At 41.8% G+C, this 21,904-nt stretch overlaps 1 protein-coding gene across 3 annotated transcripts in view; it reads right to left on the reverse strand.

Annotated features, from left to right (window-relative positions):
- The window catches only part of LOC124068207 (transcription factor COE3-like), a 127,160-nt gene that overhangs the window by 100,786 nt on the left and 4,470 nt on the right, over positions 1 to 21,904 (reverse strand). For all 3 annotated transcript variants that reach the window (XM_046406226.1, XM_046406227.1, XM_046406224.1), the window contains exons 2-5: positions 11,334 to 11,490; positions 9,523 to 9,586; positions 7,467 to 7,522; positions 3,190 to 3,263 (exon numbers count right to left, since the gene is read on the reverse strand). In XM_046406226.1, the coding sequence (XP_046262182.1) occupies positions 3,190 to 3,263; positions 7,467 to 7,522; positions 9,523 to 9,586; positions 11,334 to 11,490 (351 nt within the window). The remainder of the gene's footprint in view (positions 1 to 3,189; positions 3,264 to 7,466; positions 7,523 to 9,522; positions 9,587 to 11,333; positions 11,491 to 21,904) is intronic.

Raw genomic sequence — 21,904 nt, forward strand, 5'->3', positions numbered from 1 at the left:
ATAACAACGAGCAGGACGGGCCGGCAGCGCAGCGCTCACTTTCAAAGGGCAAGTGTTGTAATTACCCGAAGGCCTGGAACGCCTCTGCGGCAGCAGCCATGCCTTGTGATTCACTCAAGCCAGCCGGCAGCCATTGCTGCCTGGTGTTCAAGCCACCTTCCTCTGGCCAAGTGGGGCAGCAGGTTTTTTTCAGCATTGCCCGCAGCCTGGCAACCAGTGAGGGAGGGAAGTGGCAACAAGTCAAGCGGCCCAAAGCTTGGGACCCTCCGGGAGCCTTTTGGCAGTGCCGTGCCAGCCTAGCTGCTGGTAGTTTTGGAAGGCAGCAGAGTCCCATTTAAGAATGGTTAATGTGCGGCAATGATACGACGAAGAGGTCCTAGCTGACACACACACACACACACACATACTGACACATGTAGTCTGTCATGGAGTCTTAAAACCATTTCTTCTGTCTTTCTGTTTCTCAAGAATTTATGACTGAAGAACATGTTATTTAAGTGTTTATATTTGACTCTGGAGATGAATGTGATGATGTCAGTGAAGTGGTACACACACAGGTCAGAGGTCAGGGTGGATGGTGGATGAGGCAGATGTACAATGAGCAGGACTTAAGCAGTTTAAGCACCAGCAGAAAGACTTTGGTTTGATGTAGTGAAAGATTGTAGTTTCTTTGATGTGTTAATTAAATCAACACATGTTTTCATCTCTCTGTTGTCTTCAACTGAGATCACCAGCTTTTTGTAACCTTAACCAGGAGCTGTACAAACTGAAGCTGGGGCTACTGAAATAAAGTACTAAGTATAAGTATACTAAGTATACTAAGTTTGGCAACATTAATGGTTTGTGCATCAATTTAAATTACTATGAACAAACCGTCTATTTCAGACTGTTTACACTACATGGCAACAGTGGACGGAACAGTAACCATAGCACTGACGTGAAAATCAAAACCACATCTTAACAAAATATGCTGTGAAATGTCCTGCTGTGTTCCTGTACAACACTAGTAATTAACTTATTATCTGGGTGGATGAAGTACAAAAATGTGAAATTATAAATATTTAAAACACAAACACATAAAAATAAAAATCCTGTCATCCTATAAATAATGTAGGGGTTTACTGCACAGTTCAAACTTAATAAGAACAACCTACAAGTGTATCACTGATGATTGATATTTTGATGCTGTTGTTTTTGTTTTTTTTGTGTGTTTTGTTTTGGTTTTTTTTGTTTTTTTACTAGGCAGCAGCCATATTTATCTCCTGTTGACTGTAAACTGTGAATCTTCCAGTAACCAATGAAAAGTACAACGTTTTCCCTCTTCAGAATGGAAACAGGAGATGGACTCAGTTAGTTTTTGTTCTATTAATCTCACGGGAAGGGAACAGTGTGTTCCTCCTCCTGTATGCCCACAAGGTGCAGCCTGGTGTCATCCAGGTAGACAAACCAACAGGGACGCCCATAAAGACAAGTTCATCTGGGACCTTACAGTATTGAGACAGAGAACGAGAGAGAGCAACAGAAAGAGTGAACCGCTCTCTGATCCCTCACTCATTAGTAAATGGAAACACAGCATCCATCAGGGGGAAAGCTGGTTAATAATCGCACTCAATCACATAATGACTGAAGCTCAGAGACGCCGACAGCCAGCCATCATTATGGAAATGAATCTTGTATCGAAAGGAATCTCGCAGGGGGGAAATGAGCCTTATGCCCCGATAAAAGTCAGAGGAGGAGGAGAAGTTTAGAGATACTGAAGTCATGTTGAAGAGGAGGAGGAGGAGGAGGAGATAACACCCAGAGAAGATGTTCAACGACGAGAGGTCAAGCTACATCTTCCATGGAAATGTTATTAAAAGACAAGAAGTACCAGTTCACTTTAAATCAGTGTACACCAAACCAAACCACATGTACACCAGTCTACTGCGGTTACAAACGGCTTTACTGTGCATTTGGACACATTTTACATTTGCAACACACCAGCTGACTCCACAAGTAAACCAGATAACCAGACATGGAAGTACAGAAATGTGCTTCATGAAAAATACCTACTTAAAGTACAGAAGTATTAGCAGCAAAATATTAGTTGAAGTATTTGAAGTAAAAGTACTTGTGACTGATAAATATTATATTTGACATCATTAGATATCAATACTGAAGCTTGCTGCTGGAGGTAATAGTTTGAAGAACTTTTTTTCTATGCTTTGGTTTTTGTTGAGATACTGAATCATTATTAAAAAACCAGGAAAGAAACCTCAGAACTGTACTTACATAAAAGTACTTATTTAATTTCCACCGCTGCAGATAACTGTACTGGTGGTGTGTATATGCAGAGAAAAAAATGGCTCAAACATACAAAGACACTCTTCAGCTGTGTGTGTGTTCGTGTGTGTGTGTGTGTGTGTGTGTCCTATTTTTATCCCCTCTCACTCCTCCTCACTCTTCTTCTTCACTCCTCAGTCTGAACCAGTAAAACCATTAACTCACAGATGACAGAAGAGACATGCAGGGCAAGAGACGTGTTGATTGGTGTGACGATCGACAAACCAACAGCTGCTCTTTTTTCTCTTACACACACACATGCATACACACACACACACACACACACAGAGACAGTCGTATTTCCATCACTTTTGGGGACATTCGTTTCCTGGAGGCTTAACCACCACCTAACCATAACAATAAACATTACTAGCCTAATCCTAACTCAAACCTCAACCTAATATTTAATGATTTACATTGTGGGGACTTGCATTTTGTCCCCATAAGTACAGTCACAATGTGACTATGTAAACAGATTTCTGTCCCCACAGGTACAGGAATATGTGCACACACTCACAAACACACACCATCTTTCAAACACAAACACAGCTCACAGTGTTTCACAGAGAAAGAAAAGTAAAATAAATAAATCAGAATTTCTAATACTAAGCACCAGTGTGTGTACGTGCTGTATTTTAGAGCTGAAACAATTTCTTCACTGTGTTTGATTAACACACAGTCACACATAATCACACACTGCAGTGTTTAAATCCTATGTATAAGTTCAGTGAAGCTTCAGTTCACCTGAGAACAACAATTAAGAAGTTGCAGGTCTGTCAACAGTCATTAGTCCTGCCACAGTGTCAGTGAATGAGGCAGCCCCTGTGAGACCGCGATCGGGGTTCAGCTCTGTCATTAGTGTCTTACCTGCACATGATCTCGTGGGTGAGGAGGACACGACACATCTCCGGGTTCTTGTCCTGACCTTCATACAGGATGGGCTGATGAGACAGAAAGGGACAAAGACACAGGTAAGACACTTTTTGAATTGGTCTTCTTACATGAAATACTGGACAGGTGAAGATTACACTCTGCTGAGGTTAGAGAAATTACTGTTGGTTGGCCTAAACTTCCTTCTCAGTTTACAGAGAAACCAGTACCTTTACTAAACATTTAAACCAGTTTATTCTCAAGACAATCTAGCTGGCCACACATTTAAACCAGTTTACTTTATGTAAATCAGCTCAGCGTTCAGATAGGCCTTTTTAGTGCACATTTAGACCCTTTACTATATCAGGGCATAATTTAACCAGTTAACAGCAACGGGAACAAGTTCACTGTCTCTAGGAAGCAGTTGTATTCACATCTCAGCTGCTCTGTTGATCTGTTGATGTGCAGCTACTCCTTTTGTCGCCCCCAACACACCACAGCACCAACAACTCAAACATGGCCTCCGACTACTTCCTGCATGTGCTGACACTCCACCATCTCCTCCTCCAGCCTTCCCAGAATTCCCTGCCAGATGGCTGGCAGCACCCCAGGATGAAACCCTCCTCCTGATCACCCCCCCCCCACCCCCCCACTGAGCTGTCATGTCAGCGTCCAGATGACGGATGACCGCTGTGTGTGTGTGTGTGTGTGTGTGTGTGTGTGGTGCTTTTTGTAATACCCTGGTGGTTGTAAATGAACTCCAGTAAGAGTGTGTGTGTGTGTGTGTGTGTGTGTGTGTGTGTGTGTGTGTATCCTCCTGCCTCCTCCCCCTCTTTCCTACGATGACCTACCACTACCTCATCCACCGTTACAGTCAAACAGACCCCCGCCTGCCTGGACACACACACACACAAAAACACACACATGCACACACCCCTGGGGGACAATACTTTTAGGATAACGACCACTTCTGCATTATTGATCCTGATCCTGGCTCTGTTCCTCTGGATTAAAATGTTTCAGTTTGACCAGGAGGGATGTGGATTGCATCACACACACACACACACACACACACACACCATATATTGTGTGTAGATTTTGGCCATGAATTCACTTTCATGCTCGGTTGTGGGTTAATGTCCACATTCTACTGCAAGCCTGTGCTCTTTTAGTCCATCTCCTTGAGGACTAGCTCAAGTTTTTGTGAAGACATTTTGAGAAAGTATTTTGGGAAATGTGGACATTTCTGAGAATGCAAAGATGCTTTGGAAAGTTGGAGAAAAAGAATTTGGAAGTTGAGGGTGTTTAAGAAAGATGAAACAGACAACATTTCTGGAACGTCAGGATGTTTTTAGAAATTAAAAAGCACAATATATTTCTGAAAAACAACAGCACTTCTACAAAGTGAACATTTTTCCTAACAATTGCATTGTGGACAGTGAGGACTTTGGTCTTCATTTCTTTAATTGTTTGAGGGTTCAGGTCTGACTTAAAAGTATAATGTTGATCTAATGTTGATGCCCTCGGTGAGTCTCAGCTTAGTCTCTTTCAGTACTTTTGGTTATTTATTTTTCATTTGCTTGTTAAAATACAAAGAAATGTCCCACAGAGATGTGGCAGTCGGAGTCACACTGAGGCCTTCAACCTCTCTGTGTGATATAACTCACTGTAGAAAAGTTGTGGTGGTGGCTTGGTTGCTCCACAGTTCAATCTGCATTAATTGAGCTCCTCTCCACTCTGACAATCCCACGGACGCGGGGCCCCTAACAGGCCCTTGACGGGGTTTTATCGATCTGAGGGGACTCCAGCCGACCTGTCTGTCAGGTCAGACTGTCGACCAGGGTGTCACATAGTGGGAGGTGAGACGTGTGTGTGTGGGAGGGGTATCAGGATTATTGTCTCCAGTGTGCCGTTTCTGCGCCACATTAGGGCGTATTGATCGGTTTCCATGGATGACGCTTTGTCGAGGAGCCGCTTGGTACATCGATCGGTAACATGCCGACAGGGCCGAACCAGCAGGGAGTGGGGGGGGTGAAATTACTCGGGGGATAAATAAGTAGGTGGTATAGCTGGGAGGACTGGTGGAAGGTAAAACAGGTGTTTGAAATGATTTCATGTTTTTTAGATTTTATTTAATCTTAAGAATCACTGAATTAGTTGATGTCAGCAAGTAAATTAATTTTATTTTGGCCTCTTCCAAAGACAAGAAACCCCAGACCACCAGGGCCCACAAAAGCCTCAGATTTACTGTGCGTCAGCTGGTTTTGCTAATTAGATAAACTTCAGTTCTGTTTGGGACTGTGCATTATCATTGATACATATAAAGATGGCTAATGCATCTGCACTTCCTCCCACTGTACAAAAGTGAAGCCAAAATATTCCACATACAAGCGCTGCCATCATTTTCTGGTGACATCATTTGGAGCCATAGTCTGCAGTAATGATCGAGACGTGGAGCAGCAGTATCGAGTTCCCACCCATACATCCGTCCAAACCGATCAGGAGCTCAGCTGTCAATCTTAACATTTCAGCCCTTTTCTGTGTGAACCAAATTTTACAGGAACTTGAAGGCAACACTCAATAGCCTAAACGCATCAGTCCATAACAAGAAAAAAAAGAAAAAGTCAAATTCAACCTAAGCTATAAAAACTACGAACAGCTGTGACACTACAGGGAGCTGTTCACTTTAACTCATTAAATGTATACGCAGTAAAAATAAGTAAAGCAGTAATTTTTTTTTTCTGTTTGTATAATTATAAATCCAGTTGAAGCTTTTCATTTGGAGTATGCATTTGGAGTTTAAATGCTTTGTTTTAATGTGATAAACCCGATGAAAAGCATCCAACAGAAGAAAATACCTCCAAGAGGTTCTAGATTATTGTTCTCAGATTAATATTTTTAAAGTAAATCTTTAGGTAAGAGGAACAGGAAGATCTGGAGTTGAGTGAACTTCAGGAGTAAAGCCAAGAGGTCGGCTGGCAGGATTGACTGGAATTTGGAAATATTTGGGGGTTTTTCTTGGCGGAGGAACCATTCACAGCTTCAGATCCCACATGGGGGTTCTGAGTGAGTGAAAACCGGAAAAGTGGGAGGAACAGGAGGATCTGGAGTCAGCTAAAGACGAAGCTGCACTGCTGGAAAGGAAAACACATCAGTGCTGCTTGAGTTTAGGAAAGTAAGAAGAATGTAAAAGAGGATGAGGAGTGAGAAATGAAGGGTTTGAGGAGATTCTTGTAGCAAAGCGGAATTTTTAATGGTTAGATAAAGTTTGAGGAAGGAGAACAGTGCGTGAGGAAGCATCCGAAGGTTACAAACAGGAATGATTGTTTTATTTGAGTTCTGTTTCACAATAGGAATTATGGGTTTTGGTCACAGTGGGTGACTGGTTTTAGTGACCAAGCTATACGTGCTGAAACAATCAGGCTGGCAGTTTCCACCTGCACCAAGTCTTTATGCTAAGCTAAGCTAACATGGGGCAGATTTCTAGAAAACTGTGTGTATGTTGGTTTGTGTGATGTGAAACATTCACATCACAACCTAAACTGTGGGTTTCCATGTGATGTTTCATAAAAACAGCTTACCAAATAAACCAGGCTTATTTCAGCTAGTCTGACTCATTTTCCAGCTGACTCAGCTCCACAAACTCAAGCTCAGTTACTATGGCAATAGTGGTGTTTAGGCTTACACAACCTAAAATTAATGAAAACAGTTGCACAAATAGTTACCAGCAAAATTGCAAAAGAAATGTGGTATGTAAATCCTTACGCTTTTCACCTATGGGTATATTTACCATTCTGAAGACCTGTAGGTTATTGAAATAACCTGTATGTCTGTTCCTTACCATTTGAATGTACTATTTCCAGTGGAATAACTAAAGAATGAGACAGGAAATGAGGAGAGGGAAGGGTTGGAGTGGAACTCACACCACTGCCCAGTACATGGGATGCACGCTGTACAAGCTAAGATACCCGGGCAGCTTGAATGGGTCAATACATTTTGATTTAGTTGCTACCTACACATTTAATTCAATTTCTTACCAGTTTTCCTCTCTGCTTACTCTTTTTTGGCCGCTATATGTCTGAATTCTTCATGTGTTTCTAATAGTAAACTCTGCTCCGATTTGACAACTTGAACCTGTTGTGAATTAGTCTCACTGTGTGAGCTTCAAGTCACCTTCGAGGAAGCACTTAAACCTGATTTGTCAGGTTCATTCAAGTCAGGTGTCGGATATTTATCCTGGCTTTTTCAGCTTCTGGGTGCTCACATCATCTCACCTGTTTGGTCATGGAGTCTATCAGACGGACATAAAGATCCTGTTCTGTCCTGATGCCTGAAAAAGACAAACACACACATCAGCAGCTGAAGACACACTCAGAAGAATCTCTGAGTTTGAACACAATCGACTGCCTGATGACAAATTTATACCACCAACATACATACATGCCTGATATGCTAATTTGAGCTCAGTATTCAAAAAAAATGAAAGAAAAATTCCCCAACAAAAGAAGTGAATCTTAATAATGTTCTGTAAATGAATTCTCTTATTATTTATGTCCCGGTAGTATATTTATGTTTTCTGTAGGTCTTGTCATCTCGTCCTGGCTATGCTAACCCCCCTCAGCAAAAACAAACATTTGCATGGCTCCAGAGCTGTTCATTATTTATAGGCTAGACCGCCTTTAACTGCCGAGCTCTCCCCGCCTCCCCCCGTCGCCTTTTTCCTCAAGGATAACAAGGAATCCTCATTCTCCAACAAATTAAATATCAATCAGGACTGCTTGTCTTTTATTAGCTATGCATCCAAGCATAAATGTGACACAAACACGACATGGGGTGGAGGAAATTGCAGGGAACACCTGTTAGCGGCGGAGTAGCTCTAATTGTATTCGATGCTGTGTGTTTGGGGTTTTTTTTCTTCTTGTTCTTCGGGCCGTTTCCTCACAGCTTCCTCTGCTTTCTAATTGACATGATTCACTCCTCACTATGCGGCTGAGTGCTGAGAAGTCTGCAGCCTAAATGGCGGCTATCCGTCCTGGTTTCAGATGAGGTCAATTACCTCCGTACGATGCTAATCCAACGATGCTGGCTCATATTAGAGTGATTTATCCCTGTTTGAAAGAAAACGCTCTTTTATGTCCCACTTTGTCTGGTGTTTCTGCAGGGGTCTGAGAGCATTACGGCTGTCCTCTTCCTGCAGGTCTGGACCCGTGCCAGCACAAAGCCAAGCTGTGAGTTTTGAATCAGCAAAAGATCCCCCCACTCTCCCCTTCACCATCACCACAATGGACAAAACAGAGTTCAGGTTTGGTTTGTTGTCAGATATTCCAGATGTCTGTAAAGCTGCTCTGTCTGTGTGTTTGCTGATAATGAAAAAGTTTTTCCAGCCTCACAGTTAACTTCACCTTTACTGTAAATCCACTGAGGTGACCTTTAATAAAACTTCCTTCTCTACAAATCCTAATCTCTAATTCATGCATGAAAAGTTCAACTGCAAACCAACACAGGCAGTTTCCCCCAGCGGGAGAGAGCAGTCATTACCTCATCTTCATCAATCAATACTGCACAAAGACTCACCTGATCTCCGGTCCTGCCATATGAAAAAGGATAAATTTAAGTTTAAATGGGTGTAAAAATGTGTGTGTGTGTGTGTGTGTGTGTGTGTGTGGGAGTGTTTCAGCTGCTGTAAGCAGACCCTAAAGAGGAAATTTATACAACTTTTATGTTCCACTGTTTTGGAAACATTTTACAGGAAACACAATAGTTGCCAGGGGTTAGAGTTTTAATCCAGGAAATGTGGCATAGCAGATCGTAGTGGTGAATACTGGAACCAAGTTGCAGTCATTATTTTCTGATCATTAATCAAGTGTTTGAAGCTGTCTGAGCAAAACCATAAAAAGGTTAATCGTGATTTGGTTCCCTGAGAGCAGGTTTTGTAGGGGAAAAAATATGTTAACAGTCTAAAAAAACTAAGTCCAAACTAAAAAACGATTTTCTTAAGAACTGACTCAGATGTTTCTAATCTGATGCCTCTGTTGGTTTTCTATTTGTGCTTCTAGACGTGCACTACTTGCTTTTTATATCTCCTTTATACACCAAAAGTCCAAAGCAGGTGAGACACTACTTGGCAGTAAACCCAATTCTGAACAGAAATTATTTTTAAAACAGTTTCCTGATCCTAACACGATAGCTATTCTCCACATGTCTAGATAATTTCAACCTCTGTGTTTTTAACTGCACTGATTTGAGAACAGCTAAATCATCTGCGTGTGGTTTGTAGTTTCCCCCACTTTCAGATATTATATGGTGATGTTTTCTCCAGACCGGGCTCACCATTGCTGTAGAGGAGCTGTAGCCTGTAGTGGATCCCGTTGTTGGTCTTCTCGCCGTTGTACTCCTGTCACACAAACACACAGATGACACTTTACACCCCAAGCTGCTGCCATGAAGGTGAGATAAAATATTTACAGTCATCCAGCAGCAGCCTGCACACAGCTTCAGATCCGCACCTGTCAAAGTCCAACACATGTACATGCATGTCACAGTACTGTAAATACTGAGGGAATATAATATTAAGTGTTTTCTGTCTGTAATTTGAGTAGTTTAATGGATGGGAGTACCAGAATGAGATGGACAGATGAAAAGATGGAGAAAAAGTGATGAGCATGAGATGCTACAAATGTGACTTTTTCTTCATTGTACTAAAAAGTTGAAATACTTTTCAAATCATATTTATGAAGTCAAAATGTTCAAGATCTTGACAAAACTGTGAACTGTACAATTGGATCTGGATCTGGATTCTGTCATCAAGTACAATTGATGATGACAGAAAATAAAATCCAAATTTTTTTACTTAAAAATTCATCCTGTCTTTTTAAGAGTAAAGTCTTTCGACTTTCTAACAGTTTTGAATTCACAAATTTGACTTAATGTCTCATCATTTGGATTTAACTTGAGCATCTTTGAATTTAATCTACTGTTTTTTTCCTTCCATATTAAAGTCTTACTATTACTTCAAGCAAATGAAAACATTTCAGTTCAGTTTGAGACATTTGAGACAGTTGGATCGTTATGATCTCCGGGTGACCTTTGACCTCTGATCTCTACAACAGCGTCAGCTAAGTGGCGAGACACTTGGCATGAAGAAGAGGTGGACGTCCTTCTCTTTCTCTCTCTCTCTCCCATCTGTCCGCTGTACGTCTCTCCATCACTCAAACCTTCACACGTCCTGTGTCACTGCTGACTGAAGTCTCCACAGACAGAAGAGATCACTTCACAGTCAGTGTGAACAGGAAGAGTCCTGACAGCTACCTAAAGGCATGTTAACACCAAGTTGAAAATATTCATATTTGTACTCTCTCTCTCTCTTCCCTGCCCTCCCCATCACCATATCTTCCTTGTATCTTTTGACCGTCGCTCATCCTTTTTGTTTTCTCTTCTCTCTCTCTCTTTTCAACCTTTATCCCCCTTTTATTGCAGTTCTCTCTCTCTCTCTTCTTTCAGTCACCATCAGTGGGCCGCTCTGTGCCAACTGTGCCTGGGAGTGTTGGCTCAGTCCCAGTGTGTGTGTGTGTGTGTGTGTGTGTGGGAGGGGGGTGGCGGGTGGTGGGGGTGGGGGGAGGGATCTTGAGGTCAAATCAGAGGTGAGGTGAGCGAGTGACTGGGAGGAGTGGAGGGGAGGATTTAGTGCCAGCTGGCAGCAGATCAAACAACAAATGCTCCAAACCTGTCTGGATATTATTATCATTAGTTATCATTAGTATTATTAGTATTAGTCACAGTATTTTGTGTTTTATATGGTACATCTCTGACTTTTTCTTTTTCTTATTTGTCATCATTATCACTATTAGTGTGTCTGTCAGCACAGTCCGATTTTCTCCCTGTGGCTCTCAGCTCCAGGCTCATTGGTTCCTTTATCTTTAAAAACACCTCACAAATATATTTTTTTCATTTTAATTAAATTTCATAAAACAGCTGCTCAAGAGAAAACAGTGCATCTGTCGGGGAACTATTTTCATTTGGTGTTGCAGTGAGTGTTTGTGGCAGCAGTATGGTGTGTGTGTGTGTGTGGCTGAGTCAAAGTGAACTGAAATGTGTGAGTTGGTGGTGATGAAGGTGGCTCATCATTTTTAACTCGTTCTCACCTTGTCTTTCTCCACGAAGTCTATGTAGGAAGTCCTCTCGATCTCAACCGGCTGGCCCTGTCTGTCGTACAGCGCCAGCACAAAGTGGAAGAAGTTGGACTTCCTCAGGTTGGATGGAGGCTGCTTCTCAAAGTGAGCTCGGGCTAAACCCACGCCGCTGAAACACAGACAGGAAGTAATACTTTACTGGTTTATCGACACGTATCTGCACTGAGAGACATGAATAAAAACCAGGTGGCATCAGCACCAATAGTGCCGACCTCCAGAACTGAGCTTACACCATACTTCACATTGTCAGTATAAAAATACTTCAGGCTGTATGGACAGCAGAGTTAGTGCTGCAGCTGATTAACATGGAGTTCATTTTAACTACTCATACACACACCCAAAATAAGACAGTAGAAGTACCTCAAAATTCTTCTTGAGGTATCGTGCTGGTGCAAATGTAATTGCTGCCACTGCTGCCTTTTACAGCTGGTTTTAAATTACTGTAAAATTTCCTGCTGCTGCTTCACATTACAAGCTCTCATCAGCTAGATACACAGTTGCTTTTATTGTGAAAGAGTCACAGGAAATACGAGAGAGGGAGAGCAGCGCATCATACATTCATCGTCTTGGTGTTGATCCAACAGTTAAGAAAATGTGTGTGCGCACGTGCATGCACGCACACGCAGAATTGTAAATCATGTGTTCGTGATGACCGACAGGCTGAGAGCACATCCTGTGAAACATCTTGTTCCTTTCTAACACGCTGAACTGAAACCTCGTCACAACAGATTTTGAAAACTGCTTTCGAAACTGTGATTACAAAAATAAAGCTAATGAAAGTGTGTCTGTGTAAAGCTGAGTGATGGCTAAGGAGCAGAGAGTGGAAAACTACTCAGGTGATAATAGTGACTGAAACAGGGAAGTAACTGCACTGATCTGATTTATTGTGTGTGTGTGTGTGAGTGTGTGTGTGTGTGTGTGTGTGTGTGTGTGTGTGTGTGTGTGTGTGTGTGTGTGTGTGTGTGTGTGTGTGTGTGTGTGCTCCTCTCAGTAAGCGTGACCTTTAACATAAAAGCTAGAAAAACTGCAGAGACAGAGGCCAAAACCCAGGAGAGATGAGACTTCCTACAGTCAGAGAGGAAGAGGAAGGAGGAGGCATTTTCTGTCTTTATACATCATAGAAAAAATATAATTCTGTCTTTCTTAAAGGAACATTTAAAGCCTGCAGTTTAGCTTTACTGTTTACAAAAATGACTCACTTCAGCCCAGGAAATTTGTGCAAATGTGCTTCAATATTTTTTTTTTTCTGCAACAAAAGATCATTTTCCTCATGCTTATTTTGACACATTTCGGACAAAGATCATACTTGCAGAAAACAAACACAGAAGCACAAAATTTGTCTGCAATTTACAAGTAAAAATCAACTTTGAAAAATAACTATCTCACATTTGTAGGCCATGTAATAAACGGATAAATACTAATATAGCCTGAGACACACATTCTCATTCTGACTCAATGTCCCACTGTGTTTTGTCATCAATGAGACTTTTTAACCCTTTCAAACTATTTGCAACCATGTAAATAATAATAATAATAATCATAATAATAATACAGCCCATTTCCACCTGGTAATAAAATGGAATCTGTACACACTAACTGATTAATCCGTCAAGTTTGTTTTATTGTTCAAATAAAAATGGGATTGGTTAAACTGAAATTATTTATGTGGAGTTAGTTTGTTAAGAAGACTGAATGATAAATGAATGCTTTCGTCCACATCTGGTGGTTGTGAAGCCCGATTATAACTGCACTGACTAATTATCAGGCGATGCTGCAAACATGTAAATGATGTCAAAGCACATAGAACAACATAAAGTGCAAAATGTTATTAATAAAATGAAGTATTTCTTCGATCAGGCATTTTGTACACTACCTTATAGTTTTAGTTAGTATACGCAAGTACGCAGAAGACAAATCCAAATCAGATTGGGATACTTGAAAAGAGAATTCCTATTAAAGTGACCGATTTCAACTTTAAAAAGAAAGAGAGCCGTTTATCCTTTAACATGATTATACATGCATTTTTGTTCTTATTGTGGATGGTTAACAGTATGATCACTGACTGGAGGTCAGATGTCGCGTTCTTTTCATTTACTGTGCCATTATTGTCTCTGAATGTTCAGCATTGTATTTGCAAAATATAAAAGAGTTTTTATATGTGTGTGTGCAAAGAGAAAAACAACACCAAGTTAATGTCAGCAACTGATTTAAGGAAAAGCAGATAAAAAATCCTTGTTGATCCTGAAATAAAATCAATGCTCCTGCAGGAAGCGACCTCTGTTTTCAGCCCAGAGAACCTCAAAGTGTCCAAGGGGGAAGCGCTCAAAGCAGCGGCTGAATATTTTTACATCAATCTCATTTTCCTGCTCGTTTTGTTTCCTAAAACACTTTATGATCAATATGATCACCCGGGCATAGATAAATATTTATTCATGCTCAGGGTTTGTTTTTGGAAACCTGCCCGCTCTCTCTCGGTCTCTGTGTTTCCCGGCTCATGGGTGTATTCCCCAGACGACAGATTAATACAACCGTGACCTTTCTGCACCCCCATTACCAATGCTTAATGCCTCATTTGTAGGCCTGTTTGTTGAAAGCTAATTCTTCTGACTCGCAGCATTTGGCTAGGTGGACAATTGCATAGAGTCTGCAGAGAAACCCAGAGGAGGAGGAGGAAGAGGTGGAAAGCAGCTCAGGTGTGTGTCGGTCGGGTTAGAGTCTGTTTTAAAGGAGGCTTGCTGGGAATAAGCAGCTTCAGAGCCAGAAAACACACAACAGAGGAATCACAGCGAGGAAGACTTCAACACTACCAGATATTTTCAGTGACTTCCTGTGAGGAAAAACACTCACAAGCATCTGTTTTTATCCATGTTGCTATTTTGATGCACAGAGCTGACAGAAACATCCTTTACTAAAGTACTTGTACCACACGGAAAACACTCAGTTACAAATCCATCTTTGAAAATGTCTCTTAAAGGTCTAGTCTGTGGGACTTAGTGTCATCTAGTGGTGAGGATGCAGATTCCAACCAACCGAAAACCCCTCATCTCTCAGTGGCTGCTAAAAGTGTCAAAGGTCCTCTCTAGAGCCAGTGTTTGAAGAGCTCATTCTCAGGTGACAAAAACACAAGTCTTATTTTACGGTGACAGTACACCAATGGACACTTAACGTAAAACAGCCTGGTGTCAATGGATTTGTGTTGTTCACAGAGAAAGAATCAGTGGAAAAGCCCCTACACACTCCCTGCTCAGCAGCAAACTGCACACAGACACACGTAGATGTGAGCGGTACTGGCATCCTCCTCGACATACTTGTAACATTAGCTAACTTACCCAATTCCAAGTTTGATGATGAATAAAACTTCAACAACAAAGTAAGACAATATTATCATTGAATTTGATGGAACACATCATTACAGTTTCGTCCTACAGGACAGCCTGCTCGAACGCATGGGGAAGGTAGATGTGAAGAGGGCCACTTACATGTTCAGGTAACCATCTCAGAGGACCTCTTTGACATCACTCCAGGTATATGGAGGAGGAACTGAGCCCCACCCCCAGTCAAATGCCAACATAGAGATCAGAGGACAAAAGCAGCGTGCCTGTGAATGGACTGTAAATGTTCATTCAGTTAAGGCACTGTGAAAAAATGATATCATGGTAGGGAAAACTCTGATATTGATAAAGTGTATCCACATTTAGCAGAGCAATTTCCCCCGTTAGTTATTATCCAATCTTTAAGATGAAATACTATGATTATGGCCCTGCTTTCTGCATTGTTGAAAACACAGGCCGCTAACTTTGATTCGGGTTTTTTTTTATTTTTAAACTGTAGGAAAACATGACGAAGACAAAGAGCTGATATGAATCTAGGTTTTTAACAATAAAACAAACACAAGGACAACTGACTCTGGTAAATTTGGCACCTGTTTCATTCAGAACGCCATCAACGCATCACTTCCACCACTAAACCACCCCATTATGCCAATTACGCACAATGCTCTGCAGCGGCCATCCAGACAAGCCGACGGCCACGATGACGAAGTCGCCGCCTCCATCACCGCCACCATCCTCTCCTCTCTGCTCTGCCTCCACTCAGAAAACTTGTTAGCATTATTATTATTTCAATTATGCTAATTGTGGCTCCATCCACTCGTCGCAGCGCCTCACATCCGGCTGTTAGCACTTGGCACAAGGTGTAATAAAAACAGTATCAATGGCACACGGCTCGTTGGAACATGCCCGGAGTGTAAATCACACGCCAACAGCCAGAGAGAAAAAAATAGGCACACGCGCACACACACACACACACACACACACAGAACAAACACTGGGAGGCCGCGGCCAACAAGCTGCACGTTTTCACCACAAAGCCTGAAATTAAAGGTCAGCAAGAGTCGTGTTGAGCACTCAGCAAACAATTACTGAGCAAGACAGCCGGTCCTGGGTGCAGTCAGTTCATATCCGCACACACGCACACACACAACACACACTGACTAAATTCATTGCCTGAATACAGCAATAAAACCTGCGAGGCTGATCTTTTCTTTTCTTTGACTAAAGGAGGGTCATTCATCAGCCAGTGATCCACTTGAAGAATGTCTTCAACTGGTTCCACACTAGCCTCACCTGCTTTAAACTCATGTCCAGACTTCGGTCAAACGGGCACATCTTTATTTAAAATTTTTGAAGACACCCCAAAGTTTCCCAAGATTCCAAATCTGTCAGGCTGAATGATGGGAGAAATGTGTCTAAAATAATGCAGCAGACAGCTGACCAGCAAACAGTCTGGAGCTGAAACAACATCAAATCTGTCTATGGGACAAATGTGGACAGATATAACCAAAGTGAGTCTGCTGGTAACAATGTGTGCTCCTTCCTAACAGACCAGACTCGCAACACCTGTAACCTGTACCTTCAGGTCCTACCAGAAACCTCGAGTCTACGGAAGCCCTGAGAGGCAAGAGAGAAAAAACATCTGGTAATCCATTTTGTAATTCTGATCTAAGTAGTTTTCTCTTCTGTGTTCTCATTTTGCTTAATACTGTTGGCATAAAACTATTTTGTTTTGCATAGACTCTAAACAAAGGGTACATAATGTATACTGTGTGTTAGCAGTTATCTAACAGTACTGTCATGTCTCTATTTTGGGTACCAACAGGCTATGATGGCTGCTTAGCGCTATATTTGACCTGTTGTCATCCTGGAAGATCTTTTGCCAGGTTTTAACTAATATGAAAAATAAACAAGAAGCAGACGTTGTGACAGAAGAGTCTGGACAGCACTCTGAACATACCGGTTACGTCGTGTGCTTTGTGCTGCCATTGGTATAATGTGTATAAACATGGTTTCAAGTCAAACGTTTTAAATCCAACATGACTGAAACTAGCTCGAATTGCAGCCTTAAATTCTGTCTGATGTTGAATCTAAAATGCAGCAGAGCAGAACCAAAACACTGAAAATCATCTTCGCACTTACAGGGCTCGATGCTCACACACACACACACACACCATGATATTAATCAAACACAAGATGAAGCGTGACCGCTGTTTGAGTATTTAACCAATATGACATGCCATTTCACACACACACCAGTCTAATGAGCCATGCAGCATTCACACACTCACACTCTCTCTCTGTCTCTCTATCTGCCTGTGTACCCGGATGTTAGGTCTAAATGTCTTCTGAACGTTCATCAGAACCAGAGATGACATGATGGACTGAATGGATGCAAAGTGAAACTAAAAAAGAAAAAAAACCAAAAAAAACAACAAACATGAAAACTCTGCCATAAACCTGCAGACATTAGAGGAAGTCACCTGAACAGGTGTGCCTCTAAAAACCACAGGGTCCCCTGAAGTCTGTAATCTGTTAGCTCTAATCTTCTCTGTTCATCCACATTCATTAAATAACCAAGAACCAAATTCCATTGGCAAAACACCTATTTTACTTTTTTGGGGGGGTATAAATGAACTGCATTATTGTCCTCCTTTTCTGTTTAAGTCAGTTTTCAGTATTCATTTACTTATCTGCTTCATCTTTTTGCTGAAAGAACAAACTTCTGTTGCTGTATGTGGTGATTCCAGAACTGACCATCACAAATGCATTGCGGGAGGATTTTTTTGGTGAATCTGCGTTCCGCGCTGGGTTTGATGGCGGCGGAGGACCGTCGGGGAGGAAACGCCCGCTGAATGATTTCGATTTGTGCACCTTAATAGTGTGTGTCATTTCTAATTAGGGCGACTGGCTCGGGGAAACGGTGGCTCGATGCTGAAATGGCTCTCCTGTCATGCTGCAATTACCAACAAATTAGTCTTTAGACTGAGGGGCTTCTGCACACACTCACACACTCCTGACCGTGTGTGTGTGTGTGTGTGTGAGAGAGAGAGAGAGAGAGAGAGAGAGAGCGCAGTATGTGTGCCAATTAGTGCGTTCCGTGAGGTGTTCAGTGTGTGAAAATTCATCGTAAAGGCAGACGTCAAACTCCGACCTGCAGCTGTTTGTGCTGCGACTTCGCCTTCAGCGTGACGACACTAACAGTAAAAAAACACTAATACACGCTTAAATACTCAGAGTACTGACGGGAACTCAACTAGTCTGTCAACGACCACATAATTAACATTTACAGTCCAGTGACATGTTCTAACTAAACTCACGCAAGGGTCAACAGAAATCGTAATGAGTGTTTGTTCGCCTCTGCTCCCTGGTTTCCAGGCTTCCGTAGATCTGAATTATGTTTTTGTAAACAGATGACTTTCACTTCCTCTGATTACTTTAAAAAGAACAACATGTGGAGAAATCAATTCAAAAACTCTTGTCAAAGATATAGCATGACTGTTTCTTTTTTCTGGTGACATTCTTTTTTGAGAAATTATTTTAAATCTTGACTTTCAACTCTGCAGATTTATTTAGATGTGAACAAGATTTTTTTTTTTTTTTTTAAAAAAAAAAAAACATTTTTAAGGTTTTTTGTGAGATTTTGCCCCTCCGCTCTCAGAATGGATGGAGAACCGGTGTAAAGCAGCTGTGCTTTCTCTACTCAGCTGTTTCCTGCAAAACACATCCTTTACCCACACACTGCCTGTCTCTCTCTCTCACACACACACACACACACACACACACACACACACACACACACACAGGCCCTGGCCGAGCCTATTAGTTTGGTCACCTGCTCCTCCCAGACGCAGCTCGGGTTAATTGTTTGCAGCTTTTTTTTTTTTTGCCTCGCCGCCTCTGATTAGCCACTCGGCCTGTAGCGGCTGACATTCAGCAGAGGCCACGAGGAGACAAAAGAGTCGCGCGCGAGTGCCGACGGTTTATTTATACGAGTCAGCTTCACTTCCACCGCGGCGGCAACGACGAGGACAACATGTCGGGGAGAATTTACAGTAACGAGGCTGACGCGGCATCTGCTGGCTGCGTAATCATCTAACACATTTTTAAGACGCCATTCAGGAGAGTTTAATTTTGCGTATGTGAGGGGTGGGGGGGTGACAAATGCAAATTCAGGAGGAAGTGCATTTTGCAAATAAGACGTTTATAACAGGGGGGGGAAGAATCACAACTAAGCAGTTGAGGCCTCGGCTAACTTCCTCCATGTTTCCTCTGCCGCCGCAATGACTTATGACTCTCCGGTAAAAAAGTCTCTCAGCACTCAGATCCATCACTGCCACACACTACAGATCTGTCTCTGCGTACAAATCCCCGACCCCGCACACCTACCCGCCCGCCCCCAGGGAGTGCCGTCTGGTATGCCAAACGCTCTATGATTGAGCCGATGACGAATGACACCACCGACTAAGTGGGGAATCCCCGGTCGACGATTATTCACCTCATCCCAACCCTACCTGAACTCCCCCACCTTCTCCACTGATCCTGGGAACCTACGGTTTATAGCGATCCCCCACTCCCCTTAGCCCCAGAGGACGAAGATAGGGTGTGGAGGGCAGGATCACTCACTCTGATGCCTCTTTTTTTTCCTCTTCCCTTTTCTTTGTACGGCGGTGTCAGGGAGGAGGGTCGAGGGAAATCTATTCACCTGAAGCTTCAGCACACACACTCATTCAGACACACACCTACCAACACAGCACGAAACAACGGCATCTGACACTGTATTTCTAACTGTTGTTTAGCGACAAAAAGTCTCCAGCACTTCACATTTCATCCACTCGTTTTAGAAAAAATTCCAAAAATTAACTCGAGTGTCATTAAAGAAGAAAACGCTTTAGACTTTGTTTTAGACTCTCTCTCTCTCTCTTTTTGCTTGGTTTACTAACAACATTAGAATATATTTATAGATACAACATGTTAAACTTTGTTTGGAACACTATGAATCAATGTGTATTTTTCAATCCACTAACATTTAACAACACGGATGCACTTTTAATGTCTGGCTTAAAGGACACCAGAACCTAAAACTAAACTATAGAACTGAATTAACAAGATTATGTTTAGGAGGCAGAAAAGGCATCATAGAAGCCCAAACAAGTCACATCATTAACATTGATGGCTGTGTAACAGTAAACCTGAACAATCTGAAGGGTGAAAGCACATTTATTCATTTATTTATTTTTTTATAAAAAAAAAATTTAAAAAAGTTTCAGGACTCGACAAGCAGAATGTGTTGATAAGAAATAAGTCTGAACACCAACGGCTGTGCAGCGACTTGTGGAACTGCTGGACAACAATTGTGTTTGTTGATTTTGACAAACTGCGAAATACAGTTTGACCTCTTCGGTCCTCTGAAAGTTATTCTAAATTCTTCACAGTCCATACGGAGACAGTGATGAGAGGTCAAGTCTCAGTTTTTAGTTGTCGGTTTTAGATATTTCCATGCATAAAATCGTCCCCTTTCAGGTTTAAAGTGTTGCTTTGCTTGCATGTTGTTCACATCTCCTACAGGTTTCGCTATCACTTCTCCGCTTTATATCAAACAGCAGAAAATGCTGCAAAAACATTTCAAAATAAAGTGCCTTATCTGAGAGTCAGGGAAAGGACACAAACACCACACTGTCCACCTCTAAATAAAGCTCAACAGGACTTCCTGTGTTGGCTGTGACCAAACCTCTGAGCTGCCTGAACACAACTTGATAATGTAAAAATACAAACATGTGACACTGAGGTATATAATCTGTGAGGCACACACACACACACACACACACAGGCATTTAACTTTGACAGGCAGCGCTGACCTCTGACCTTTATCAGAACTACAAAAGCTTTTCGTTTTCAAAGACAAAGGAAGTTCTCTCACGTGAAGCACAAACACTTTGAAATCAACCTCTCACGTGTGAGAAGTGATTAAAACGTGAACGAATGCCGACACATGCAGAAAAACAGATTTTAAACCAGTGCAGGCATACGGATGATTGGCAGGTTAATGGTGCTGGTCCTCGTCTCTGCCACCCATCATGTTCTAATATAATCATTTAGGATGAGTTTGGACTGTGCAGTGTAGTCACACCAATTTGTCTTTTAGTTTAATTCAAGGCAAGAAATCGACTTGATGATTTATCTAACCAGAGCTGAAGCGGCGTTCTCGTTCACATCGCAAGTCGTCTCCAACTCTGTGATCAGCGTCTTCAGCTGATGCTGTGACACCAGCAGTGAATTCAGCTCATGATTTGATCAAACTAACCTTCAGATAAATTTCCCCGCTGTGGGACTAATAAAGGCCTATCTTATCTTATCTTATCTTCTGAAAGTCTACAGAGGCTCCACAACTAGCTTGATTCAATAAATTCAACATTCAACAAATATCTTGAATGGGAGAGCAGGAAGTGCAAGGAAAAGCAAATCTCGTTCACGTACAAATTCACAAAAAATGCAAAGTGTGGGTTTGCACTTGTGACTTTTTTGTGCACCAAGGAAAAAGAGGAACGTGGCTCTTAATCTTTCTGCGCGTTATGTGACAGTAAAGAGCTCCAACCTGACATCGATTCATTGCAAATCACGCTGGGGTTCAAACCAGCAAAGCAGCACTCAGTTATCTGAAGATTCATCGTTCATGTGCCTACGGATAAATAACCCACACAAATGTCGAGTTTCTCCTTTGAAAAACCAACACAGGAACAGGTGAAAGTCCAGCACACAGAAAAACGTTCCCGATTTAACACCTGATCTTCTCTAATATAAAACACATCACTTACTGTCTGTTCAGTTTGTTTTGGACTTTCTCAAACTTTCCACGTGAAATTATTCATGACGTTTGACTGTAAAAGGTGCTTCTCTTTGTGTGAAACGAGTTTTCAAGCATCAAAGCCCAAAGACAAATCGTTTGATTTCTCCTCGACCTACAGATTTTTTTTAAAAGCATCAATTAAAGGGTTCAAACTGACAGTGTGGACAGATTCTTCACTTGTCATTGTGTGTGATGAGCGCTGCAAGAAGTGATACAGATATTATCGTAGTCTACAAAGGACCATTCATGGCACAAGTTCAGAACAAAAGTAGGAACTTCCTTACATCATATATGGAAATATTAAAAAAAAATAGATCTTAGATAAACACTAAGAAAATAAATAT

The sequence above is a fragment of the Scatophagus argus genome, chromosome 12, assembly GCF_020382885.2.
Source record: "Scatophagus argus isolate fScaArg1 chromosome 12, fScaArg1.pri, whole genome shotgun sequence".
Lineage (NCBI taxonomy): Eukaryota > Metazoa > Chordata > Actinopteri > Scatophagidae > Scatophagus > Scatophagus argus.